At 43.9% G+C, this 12,706-nt stretch overlaps 1 protein-coding gene across 1 annotated transcript in view; it reads left to right on the top strand.

Moving 5' to 3' along the window:
- Positions 1-3,153: 3,153 nt before the first annotated feature.
- Positions 3,154-12,706, top strand: part of LOC109526590 (kazrin-A-like) — a 100,024-nt gene continuing 90,471 nt past the window's right edge. Inside the window, exon 1 of the mRNA XM_019887957.1 lies at positions 3,154-3,501. Within this exon, the coding sequence (XP_019743516.1) occupies positions 3,426-3,501 (76 nt within the window). The 5' untranslated portion in view covers positions 3,154-3,425. The remainder of the gene's footprint in view (positions 3,502-12,706) is intronic.

Raw genomic sequence — 12,706 nt, 5'->3', positions numbered from 1 at the left:
GCGTCGAAGCCGAAAGTCTTCTCTCATTTCTCGCTTGGCGGGCTACTCGGCTGAGGATGGCAGGCGGCAATCACTGTCGGCGTGGATTTGCACTACTTTTTCCTTATCGGTCATATGTTGCCTTTTGGGTTGAAATTCTTGACTGCATGTTCTGTGTTGTTCTGCAGTTGTGTGGTCTTAAACATTGAAAATATGACTTGCCGTTAACCTTTCAACTCGAGGCTAATCCTTGAAACGAGTATTAAAGCTTCTCTTCAGAGTTGTTCAGGTTGCAAGCGCTGTTGGAAATATCGAGAAGCAACTGTTGGGATTGTCTCATTTGGCGGGTTAAGTCAAGTGAGAAAATCAGAGTAAATCTAGTCAGTGTCCTTTCTGTGTATTTATATGAAGAAACATTTCTATTGCTTACACGCCATTAAACGATGATGATGGCTTGATAGCCTACGGCATACAAATCAAGGATTAAAGTTCAGTGTTGGCCCACTGAAGATTATTATTATTTTAATTTTTTTATGTTTGCAGTGTGAAGTACTGCACCCGAATTTGAATTACTTTCAATGTGGCAAGCTCATAGGTCGGACATTTTCAGAGGTGAAAAGCAGCACTCTGCTGCTATCATATCTCATGAATTATATGTTTTGTCTTTTTCTTTTCAGTAGTCATCAACTGTAGAATTGAAGCACTTCATCCAGGCTTACTGTCTGCGTCACATTTTATTGTTCCAAGTATGGACACTCAATTGAAATGTGAATCCAAAATTTAATAGTCAACTCGTTTAGTTTTGAAACTGACTGTTGAAAATTGCATTGAATCTCGTTTGCAGAAATAGTCATAAGCTATGAATTTAAACAGGGTACTTATGTGATATCGATATCGATTGCATTTCTAATTTATGGGAACTGAAACGTGTGAGTCATATTTTTTTTTTTAATACGTCTATAAACTTTTCCCTCTGCGATTCATGTAACCCTCCCACAAACTGCATTACGTTGGATGTACAGGGTGTTAAGGGGGACGGCTATCTGACTGTGAACGTTTGTGTAGCATTTTAAAATATAAATGAAGTTATGTATATTTATTAATTTAAAACCATGTCATGATTTTGACGAAGTTGGAAGATGTTTAATTTGCACACACCCCCGTGTCCCCCCCCCCCCCCAGCGTGTGGTCAAAATAAATGCAGAATGTCGGTGTCAAATCTGTGTGTGGAGATTTGTTTGCAACCAGATGCGAAATGCGAAATGCCAGATGCCATTGAACAAGTCATTCGAGGAATCAACAACAATGTCCAGAAGGTGGTGCACTTCACTCACTCCAACCAAAGACTGCAAGACTACAAAGACACACCAGTGTGTGCGTGTGTGAATGTGTGTGTGTGTGTGTGTGTGTGTGTGTATGATCTCGTTTTTGCTACCACATGGGGACTTGAACTTGCCTACACACGGACTGGTGGGGACTCATTGCAACGTGGGGAACACCAAATTACTCTTAGAGGCTTCAAAACACGTGTGTGTGTGTGTGTGTGTGTGTGTGTGTGTGTGCTTTGAGTTTTGTTTGCTAATAATAATGTTTTTAAGATAAGAAAACCTTTATTTGTCTCAGATTGGAGAAATTCCCAATTTACAGCTGCAAAATTATGAAAGGGAGAAGTAGAAGAACAAAGAGTAAATAAATATAAATTATAAACTATGTAAGCATACTAAAAATGGGTGAGTCCAGGTTTTCAGGTCTGTCTATTCAATAGCCTGACAACGAGCGGCGGTACCTTTCCTCCCTGCAGCGTGGGTGTGTCAGTCTCTGGCTGAAGGAGCTGCCCAGTGCTGTCAGGGTGGCCAGGAGGGGGTGGGAGGGTCTGCCGTCATAGTTTTTAGCTTGGCTAGCATCCCTCTGTTGCCCACCTCCTCCAGAGTGTCCAGGGAGCAGCCCAGGACAGAGCTGGTCCTCCTGACCAGTCGGTCCAGATATCCAAAGTACGGATCACAGCAGACCCTGCTCCGATCCGCCTGTCGATCTCCCGCTCCCTCCTGTCTTCACTCGTGAACAAGATCCCAAGATACTTAAACTCCTCCGCTTGGGGTAAGATCTCCTCCCCACCCTTTTCCAACTGAGGACCATGGTCTCAGATTTAGATGTGCTGATTTTCATCCTGATCGCTTCACATTCGGCTGCGAACTGCTCCGGTGAGAGTTGGAGATCACGGCTTGAAGAAGCCATCGGTACCACGTCATCTGCAAAAAGCAGAGATGCAATACCGAGGCCACCAAAGCAGACTCCCTCACTGCCTTGGCTGCGCCTAGAAATTCTCTCCATAAATGTTGTGATAGAATCAGTCAGAGAAAGGGCAGCCTTGGCGGAGTCCAACCCTCACTGAATACAAATCCGACATACTGCCGGCAATGTGGTCCAAACGCTGACAACGGTGGAACACGAACCGAGCAGCCCGTATCAGGGCGCTCGGTATGCCATACTCCCCCCCCCCCCACCCCCCCGTCCTGAAATAATGATCATCTCGTCTCAGTTTCTTCGCAAATGTCCTTCCTTAAATCCAGGCCTGTTTGGTTGGACACAAGGCTGGTATACTTGCAGAAAGCATGATTTCGGTTGCGGGTGAGCTGAACCCTTTCGTTGACTGATCGCCAGCCAATCGCAAGCTAAATCTGTTCTATGAATGGCAAAATGTTGACACAGGTTCATGGTACCTTCTGTCATGTCGTGGAAGAGCATTTCATTGTTCTGCCCGTCACTATATGTCGCTGGCCTTCATTATTTGTGTCAATTACTTTTTGGGATCAAAAACTATAACATTGGATTGTTTCTTGCATCCTGCATGACTGCTCACAGAAGGGCGGTTGTGAATCACTGCCACCGGTGGAGCTTCTGAATATAATTAGTCAGGGATTTGAAATTGAGCAAACATCTGTCCAGTTGTCTGAACTGATTTTTTTTTTTTTTTTGGACACATGTCCGGCATTTAATCCACACCACGGAGTCACAGAAAGTACGAGCATCAGTTACATCTGACGTTAAAACCGGCAACGCAGTCATCTATCTCTCCGCTCTGTATCGTCAGGGGAGAGAGTGTCGACTCTTCTGCAGTCGTCGTCTTCTCCACTGCATCTCTCTCTCTCTCGCTCTCTTTCTCTCTCTCGCTCTCTCTCATGCACACACTCAGTCGCACTAATGAGCAAGCCTTGAGCTACCCAGCAGCGCTGATCTCTCGTCAGCCCGGGCCACAGCGAAGCATCAGAGGCAGCGAGACACGAGGCTGATCTGCAGTCGGCCGGCCACAAAGCAAAAGGGGAGATATTGCGAGATAAATTAGTCCGTCGGGGAGGAAGGGAGTTGATCCGCCCGCAACTGCCGCCCTGCACTTTTCTTTCCTTCTTTCTTCTACCGAGGACCGCTTTTCCTCCCCGCATCCGGCCATGGAGGAGACGCTCACCTGCAGCCGAAGCCCCTTCTCTCAGGTGTTTGGGCGCCAGGGTCAGCTCATGCAAGCCAGTGAGTGTTCACATCCGAAACACATTGCTTGATTGGGAATAACTTTGTTGCATGAACTTTTTGTTTTTGATGTGGAACACGATTGAGTGTCCAATGCCGAGTAAATCAAGTGGTGATACTTTCTGGATACATCTCGTCCGTGCAAGCTGGTTGCGAGACCTTGCGTTTCATGTTAAGCATGCCTAGTGGCAACGCGTCGGCGTGAGCGTACTGCAGCGCGCCGCGAGATGAGTTTGTGTTGATCGACTGAATCCATCCCGTCATTCTCAGGAGAGCGGAAAGAAAATGTGCCGTTGAAATTTGCATCCAAATGGGACGCAAGGGTCCAATCGTGTGATTTCTGGATGGCAAAATGGAAAATAACTCATCAACCCAGCTCCAATTACATTTAATAGTCACGGCTATAAAGAGGGATGCGCCAGTAATAATCCTACATTAAATACTGTTATTGGTGTCATAATGTTTGGATTTTGCTGCAACTTTATTGAACTCAAGGGGCGCATGATTGGAGTTTATCCGATTCATCATTTCCGCCTTCCCCGAGCAACACAACATGGGCAAAAATACAATATTTCAAAAATAAAATGGAAGAGTGTAAATGTGGTCCTGTCCCTTCCACCCCTTCTCTTCACAAATGATTTTCTTTGCATACTTTATATACTTGAAACATACCAAAAATAATCTCCCACACTCACCCTTTCAAAACTAATAAGTGTAAAACTAATCCCAGAATAATAGCATTTAAGAACTGCTGTCATCACTATGAACTCTGATGGCACCGAAGTAAAGAAAGACACAAAAGGGGATTTTTTTTTTCTACACTCCCTATCATGTTTCTTTTGTACTCCTGCAAATGACAAAGCATGATGAAGGTGTCGCATCTTGGGGCGAGGAGGCTTGCTGAAATGTTTTTTTCATATTTAACTGTCATATCGCACCAAAACGATTACCGATTGTTGTGCCCTGCTAAAAAAAAAAAAATCAGCATGAACTTGCATTGTTTTGTGGTATTTTCATGCTGGCCAGCAACAAAAGCAAAACAAACCAGCCAAGATCCAAACAGCCGAACCTTGGGTCACCGGGCAACCCGCTCTATGAACTCCAGTAAGCCGCAGCTACCCGGCAAGACCAACATGCTGTTGTTGCCCTGCTGGTAGCTGGTGACAGCAGACTCCAACTGGTCGTCACCTTCGAAAAAAATAAAATAAAATAATAACGATCCGAGAAACTTTGGAATTAATAACAATACCATCACATAATGTCCCTGGAGGGAACGAGATTATTTTTTGCTGTACTGTATTTTGTGGATTGGATTAATGACATCATTCACCAAATCGGCAAATTATTACATGAAAATTGATCACTGATTTTGCATGAAATGCAAAGTAGCCGCCGATCCGATCAGATCTGTGTGAAGTCAGAATTTTAGTCGCAACACAAGAGTAAATCATCGGGAAAAAAAAAAAAAAGCACCGTACGATGTTCCATCCTGAGTAAAAGCCATCAACCTGCTTGCGCAACAATGCAGTGTATTCAATATTCATGGTTTTGTTTGTGACATTTTCTAATGCCATTGCTTTTTAGCAAGAACAGAAAGTATTACATCGGCCATGAAATGCAATGATTTATTTATTATTTTTTTTACATGCCACAAAATTCCCTGGCTAATAGGAATACAGTCATTGGTGTCAAGGAAGAAATGCTCATTGTATGTCGTGCAGAGCTAAGATTAGCCCGGGTCGTTAGTGGAGATTACAAAATGTCTACGCTGCATACGCACATACTCACACACTTTCGGTGCATTTTTTTTCCCCCTTAATCACTTTCATCTGTAAACTATTTATTTTTCATGATAATATTGTGAGAAGAGTTGGAAAGGATACTCAAATGTTTTGGGGGTCTTAGTTTCTGCGATAGTTACAGTTTAAAATATTCATAGGGTATATACAGTACATATGTAGATGTATATCCCGCTGTACCAAGTGACGTTAACATTTTTGTAGAACAGCTCACAGTACGTAGCTTATGATGAGTTTTCTCCTTGAACGTGCGCCCTCTTTTACACCGCGCTGCGCAACACACAGGCACACCTCCGGTGTTTGTTTATTGCGGAGAGAGCAGGGTATATTCCAGTCAAATGCCACTCTGTATGAATGGGGAAACGATCAATTACCAATGCACGCGTTGTTACGAATTACAGTCGGAACTCGAGTCCTCGCACCCACCAAGTTAACTATGCTCTTTGAAGCTCCTGCTGCAGGCCTGTGATTTGGGAGAAGGGAGGCAAGCGGGAGATGGAATGCGGGAGGAGGTAAAGGGTGGGAATAAGTCTGAGAATAAGAGATGGGGACTATTTTTATAGCCGCAACCTGACATCGTGTTGCGCAGCGAGTGGAAGACTAATCTGCAGTAGTGCTGGCTTGCAACATCTCAGCGGTAATTATGCGGTGGATTTTTGTTATCGTTGGCTGTCACCCATCACTGCATCACAAGTCCCTTCAGCAAAGGCCCGCCTGTGGGGAAAAATCCACCGAGTGTTGCACATATTCAAAGAATAATAACATCCTTCTTCTGTGAAGCAGGCAGAATATATACCTACACGGGACTCATTCCGTATGTGGCACGTGGTACTGCCAGGTGCATAATCCTGTAACGATTCGCTCGCTGTTCCCCACCGGTGCTGTGATCTGTTTTCTTGTGATGTGGCGTCAAAACTCCCCCGGCATCCACTGCTCCCATTTGTCAGCAGAGTGTGACAGCTCGTCTTCCCGGCTTTGAAAGAGTTGAAAGAACTCAGGGAAAGTTCTGTTCTGACATTTGAAGGTTTGTCCATTTCCAGGCCACCCCCTTATTCACGATCGTTATATCGCAAATGGCAAATTCTCTGGTCGGGCACTTTGAATGCTGCGCTACATCCGTTCATTCCTCCATCCATCCATAGTCTATGCCGTGTATCCTCTTCACCGTCAGGGGTGAACCGTAGCCTATCACGACTTCAGGCAAAAAGCGGACGACGCCCTGGACGAGTAGCTCGTCGGTCACATGGTACATAAACTGTAGACAGACAGGCATTCGCATTCACAAATCACACCATCATTAAATGGAGTGTGAACCCGCGCTGCTTTTTGTGCACACCCGTATTCTTCTCATCGACAGTCATCGACAATCGTTGAATCCAGGTAGCAGGATTCTTCTTGGTGATTGAAACCTGAGTACCCGGAGAAAACCCACGCAGGCACGGGGATAACATGCAAACTCCGCACAGGAAGTGCCAGAGCCGGAATCGAACCTCGCACCACTACACTGTGAGGCGGAGGTGCTAACCAGTCGCTCACCGTGCCGCTGGTGCTTTTATAAATATATTGAAAATAATCATTATTATAATATGTTCAATCCATTGAGCTCAGAATCTGTCTGCCTGGATTCAATCAACTCCACCAAAATCACCTCACACCACCTGCGCTACAACTTAGACCTGCTTGTAACGGGTCTAAAAATTCCTCTACTTTTTGTCAGGTGTACCCGGGGCGTGTTATAGAAAATGCCCTTGGTCTGTCCAAATGCCCAGCATGGCGCAGTGCGGTCTCCCAAATTCCCAAACACACTAAAATGAAACTTGCACCTGCTTGAAAATGAGTTTTTACGCCCGAGCGGATGTGCGTTGTCTACAGAGATCGGGCCCGAACAATTACCCGCAAAAGCATCGAGATGGCATAGTTTTACAGCCAGCACTAAAAAGACTATTCTCACTTGGGTAGTGAAGGTCTTTTTCTTCTCTCACTTAATATCATCCTCTTAAGGTCTCCCATTTAGAAATGGGTTCATAAAATTTAGGAGAGGGGGACCTGATATGAATGTTTAAACTGGGTCCACTGCAGGTGTATCTTTGGTCTTTCTTTGAAGAGATGAATTCCTCTTGGTCTTCCTTCCACATGCCCATGCATAGATTTATCTTACCTCTTTGCCCAGCGGGCTCTCCTGCAGTGAGAGATTAACGTCGTGCTCCTGGTGCTGTTAATCATGTGGAAGAGTCACGTTGGAAAAAGTTTGGCCTGTGAGTTTAGCCGTTTATTTATTTATTTTTTTTTTTGGGTTCGGAACCTCTAACAAGGTTCCGAACCCAACCTGTTCATATGCAGATTCAGCGAACCCTTTATTAGTGAAAAACAAAAAATATGACTTTTTACAAATTCAAGACATAAAAAAAACACATTTATTAAAAACAGGAAAAAAGTCAATAAAATTTCAAGACATAAGAATAAATTTAAAAATTTTTTTATGCCATACTATCATGACAGTCACACGTTGACTACTGAGCAAACTAAATTTCCGCAGCACTGATTGGACAAGCAATGTCATGTGATCGTCTGCAGCCAATGATGGCCATGCGGGCGTGTCATAACGATTTGACATGTTGAGTCGGCTGAGACCGATTCACCGAACCCATAGGGTTCGATTGAACCCAGGTTAAGAACCACTGATTTAAATGTTTAACACACGATGGTTGGGTGGGTACTTCGGAATCACAACTATTTTTTTCCAACCAAGTAAAAAGCCAATTCCTCAACATGTGTATGGAAGTGGACAATACCACATAGATTAATCAAGGCACTATGAGCGGATGTCACTATTTTAGGAAAATACAAAGTCACATATTCTTTAAAAAGCCAATTCCTCAACATGTGTATGGAAGTGGTCAATACCACATAGATTAATTAAGGCACTATTTTAGGAAAATACAAAGTCACATATTCTATTGGACCCTCCTGCCTTTTTATGCGGGGGAAGCCACTGGGGGTTGACAAAATCCACTGCATTGGTTTTGTTCGAGCGTATTTTGCTCCAGTCAGATATTCAAGTTTAGGGCGTACTCTGCCAGCATGTAGCTCACCATATTAGCAGTCCCTTGCTTTGTACCTCCTTGGAATATTGCATTCAAACGCATGATCTGACTGTCGATTCCATGTACGGTTTCCTATATTTCATCTTCAAAGGGAATAAGTAACATTGCATTGCCTCAAAGAACGTGAATCGCTTTTGCTTATCAGCAAACTGCAAGCGATGCTTGTTTTGCACTGGAGCTTCTCTGCTGTGTTTTGTTGTGATCGGAGCACACGTCAGATGGCATTATCATGACGGCATCGTAGCTTCAGTTCGGTATGCGGTTCGCCGAGGGAGTCGACTTGTGTGATGTCGGATTAATGCTGTCGGGAAAAATCCACTCAAGGTCTTTTCATGTCCATTTTCATGGACAAGGCTGCGGCACGATGCGTGTCTTACACAAGAACAGTTTCTGAACGGTCTGTGAACTTTTACACTTTTTTCTGCACTCGTGAGTCCATTCCAGGCAGGATGGACGTCGGCATGAATGGAGCCGAACATCAAATGAAATATGCCGCATATGTCCAGACTTGTTACTCATTGCTCAGTTGCAGATGAAAGCGTATCGTTCTTCTGCATCGCAGAGCCACCGGTCATTATGCTCTAAATATCGAGAATGGACTTTCATCAAGCCCCTCATGGAGGGAACTTATGAAGTGTGTCAGTAACAATGTCTCTTCATGATGTTGCCCGGTCTGCCTTGGTGGCTCGCTTGAGGGGCAACGCGATATTTCTTGATGCTTCAATATGTGGTGAAATGCTGTGGCGAGAATAGCAGAGACACACGTTGAGCTGCTTTTGGCATCTCAGATTTCAGGTTCATACGTCAGGTTTCACCAACAAAATAAAAATCAAAAGGCTTTCAGTTTTAGTCTTGTTTGACAAAACACAGCCATAACGGCAGTTATAAAAATATGATAAATCTATTTACCTTCAATTCATCCATCCATCCATTTTCCGATCGGCTTTATCCTCGCAAGGGTCACGGGGAGTGCTGGAGCTTATCCCAGCTGTCTTAGGGCAGGAGGCGGGGGACACCCTGAACCGGTTGCCTGCCAATCGCAGGGCACACACAGAGACGAACAACCATCCGAGTGAGGCACACTTTCAAGTGCTCCATTAACCTACCATGCATGTTTTTGGAATGTGGGAGGAGTACCCGGAGAAAACCCACGCAGGCACGGGGAGACATGCAATCACCACACAGGGAGGCCAGAGCCGGAATCAAGTCTTGCACTACTGCACTGTGAGGCCGATGCGCTAACCAGTTGACCACCGGGCCGCTAAATGGTAGTCCATGGAGTTAAAATGATTCCAGTCAATTCATTTGTTGTGAAACTAGTAAATGTTTGTTTGAAACGTAATTTTGAAAATAGTATCTAAAGCAACTTGATTGAGAAGGTTTGTTTGATTGAATTTAAGGTGGGGGCGGCTCGGTGGTCGAGTGGTTAGTGCGTCAACCTCATAGTGCAGAGGTCGTGGGTCCCCCCGCCTACTGCCTGATGACGGCTGGGATAGGCTTCACCACGCCTTGTGAAGATAGGCTGATCAGAAAAATTAAAATTAAAAATTAAAATGATTTAAAAAAAATAAGCACAATTAGTGTGAGCGTAGAGATTTAGGGAGTATTGTTGTACCAAGTGACTTCCTTTCTGGCTCCTTGGCAAGGCATATGTAATCCTCACTAATCACTGCAAGTTGATTTTAAGTGCTTCACATCGTTCTTCCTACTCTTTGCTATTCAAATGGCACGCGCTTTTTCTCCGGCGGCATTTATCGCTGGTGCCAGGTGGACGATGTGTCAACAGTGACGTGCAATCCCTCCGCCAAGAACATCAATCCTCATCTGTAATCCCTCAATTCCACGTATCTAAATCCTTCCTTGAGGCGTCTGTAGGCTCCCATCTAGGCAATCCATCTGCGCCAAGACATGAGACAAGAGACCGTTGATCGGTGATAAAGAGTTTAATCCCCAAAATGAACCGGATTTTGAAACCACTATTGCACATTTCAACTGATATCATTTTGAGAGTACAGAGTTTGGAATTTTTCTTGTTTGCTTGGATAAATGACGACCGTATTTTCTGCACTATAAAGTGCTTCGGATTATAAAACGCACCTTCAAATGTCCTATTTTAAAACAGTTTTCGTATATATGGCGCACTGCATTATAAGGCACGTAGAATAGATGCTACAATAGTGGCTGCGGTGGCGCGATGCATCCACTAGATGGAGCTTCGCTAAAACGAATACAATACAATACAATATAGCTTTATTTATACAGAGCCTTCACAACCGCTGCAGCTGTAACAATGAGAACTGGTCACAAACACGGACATGGAACATATAAATACAAATGGAATTACAAAACAATAAATGAAAGACAAAAATATGAAGACAATTCATTCAACAAAAAGGCACACAAAGCTCGAGGGCTCACATCCACAAGGGGCTAAATATCCTTAAAAGTCTTGCTTGTCTCCTTCTTCCTTCGTTTAGTCAGTAGTTAACTATGCTTTTGGTCTAATCTTCATTTCATAATGGCTGCGCAGAGCTCACGAAGTAGTTGTCTATTTGAGTGTGTTTTGGCGACTGCACATGTTAATTAGTGTCGGGCAGAACCCTTTTAGGTTACAATCGGTTCCTGCTAATAATCACCACTAGATGGCAAAGGAACACACAACAGAGAAACAACTCAATGGGTAATATAAAGAGACTGTTAACACCATATATAAGGCGCATCGGATTATTAGGCGCACTGTCGGCTTTTAAAAAAAACTGACTGCTTGTAGGTGCGCCTTATAGTGCAGAAAATACGGTACATGCGTTGGGGACATACCCCCAAACATATTAGGCAACCCACATCATCTAAAACTTACTGAGTCCATTTTTTTGCCAATATTTTAGAGCATCCAGAGCACAGCTGGTCACACAGTTTATTCATTCCCGTGGATATTTCCCCTCAGACGATATAGCAAGAGCTATCCGGTCTTCTTGTCTCAAAAGCAGCGTGTTGAAAATGGAATGAGGACTGACAGAAGGCCTGTGGCAGAAATGCCGCTGCTCTCGATTTAATAAGCTTGACATGCTTTAATTCTGCAATGGAAAAAGTCTAGTCAATACCTGTTTGTCACGTCGTTGAAACGGGAGAAAAATCATCTGCATTTAAATTGCACTCAAAACGTCTTAGGAACGAAGGCCACTATATGCAGAATGTATCAAGACGAAATAGAAGTTAACCTCAAAGACCGAGCACATTTTTGAGTAAAAAGGACATAAGCAGTAGAAACCAAGAACGCTAATTTAACTCTGATAAGAAGTAATGACTGACAAATTGAAGCTGGAGTCGAAGGACTCAAACTAAAGCGATATTCTTTTCTCTTATCAGCACTTGCAGAGACAGAAAATCCTCCAAAGAAAGACAAAAAAAAAAATAAAAGTAGCATCCCATCAAGTCAAATAAAGCATTAACGACTGGCTGACTCCAGTTTTCATGTCGGTCTTGTGCCGAGTGTAATAATGCTGCCTGTAGGATTTTCTATCATGAAGCTCGATTTCCCTTAGCTGTCGTTATGCCCGACGACAGCAAACTGCAGTTGAGACTGATTTCACAAGACCTTTGCAGGTTGCAACCAAGCCTTACACTCCATTTTTATTTATGTTTCTCTGTTGGGCCCAAGCCTTCAAAATCCAATTTTCTCCACTGTTTTCTACATAACACAGCTCGGAATGAGTCAGTGACATGGTTTAACGTCGACAAAGTCTGTCGTTTGCGTGCAATAGCATCAAGTCAAATAAAGCATTAACGACTGGCTGACTCTAGTTTTCATGTCGGTCTTGTGCAGAGTGGAATAATGCTGCCTGTAGGATTTTCTATCGTGAAGCTCGATTTCCCTTTGCTGTCGTTATGCCCGACGACAGCAAACTGCAGTTGAGACTGATTTCACAAGACCTTTGCAGGTTGCAACCAAGCCTTACACTCCATTTTTATTTCTGTTTCTCTGTTGGGCCCAAGCCTTCAAAATCCAATTTTCTCCACTGTTTTCGACATAACACATGCTCGGAATGAGTCGGTGACATGGTTTAAGGTTGACAAAAGTCTGTCGTTTGCGTGCAATAGCTTTTGAAAGGCAAAAGGCCTATGAAATGAGCAGATTTGAGTTTTTCGCTGTGGTGACTCAAATTTTACAGCCTGTTGACTAGGCGGGTTGCGACGCAGGAAAAACGACTGTAGGCGATGAAACACCGACGTCGTGTGCTTGAGTACATTTCCTGGAGGATGGTTTCACCAACGTAAGCTTTCACATAGGCGATAAAAGAACAG

This window comes from Hippocampus comes, unplaced genomic scaffold (assembly GCF_001891065.2).
Source record: "Hippocampus comes isolate QL1 unplaced genomic scaffold, H_comes_QL1_v1.1 scaffold14, whole genome shotgun sequence".
NCBI classification, from domain to species: Eukaryota; Metazoa; Chordata; class Actinopteri; order Syngnathiformes; family Syngnathidae; genus Hippocampus; species Hippocampus comes.
This window is presented reverse-complemented; position numbering and strand designations above follow the sequence as displayed.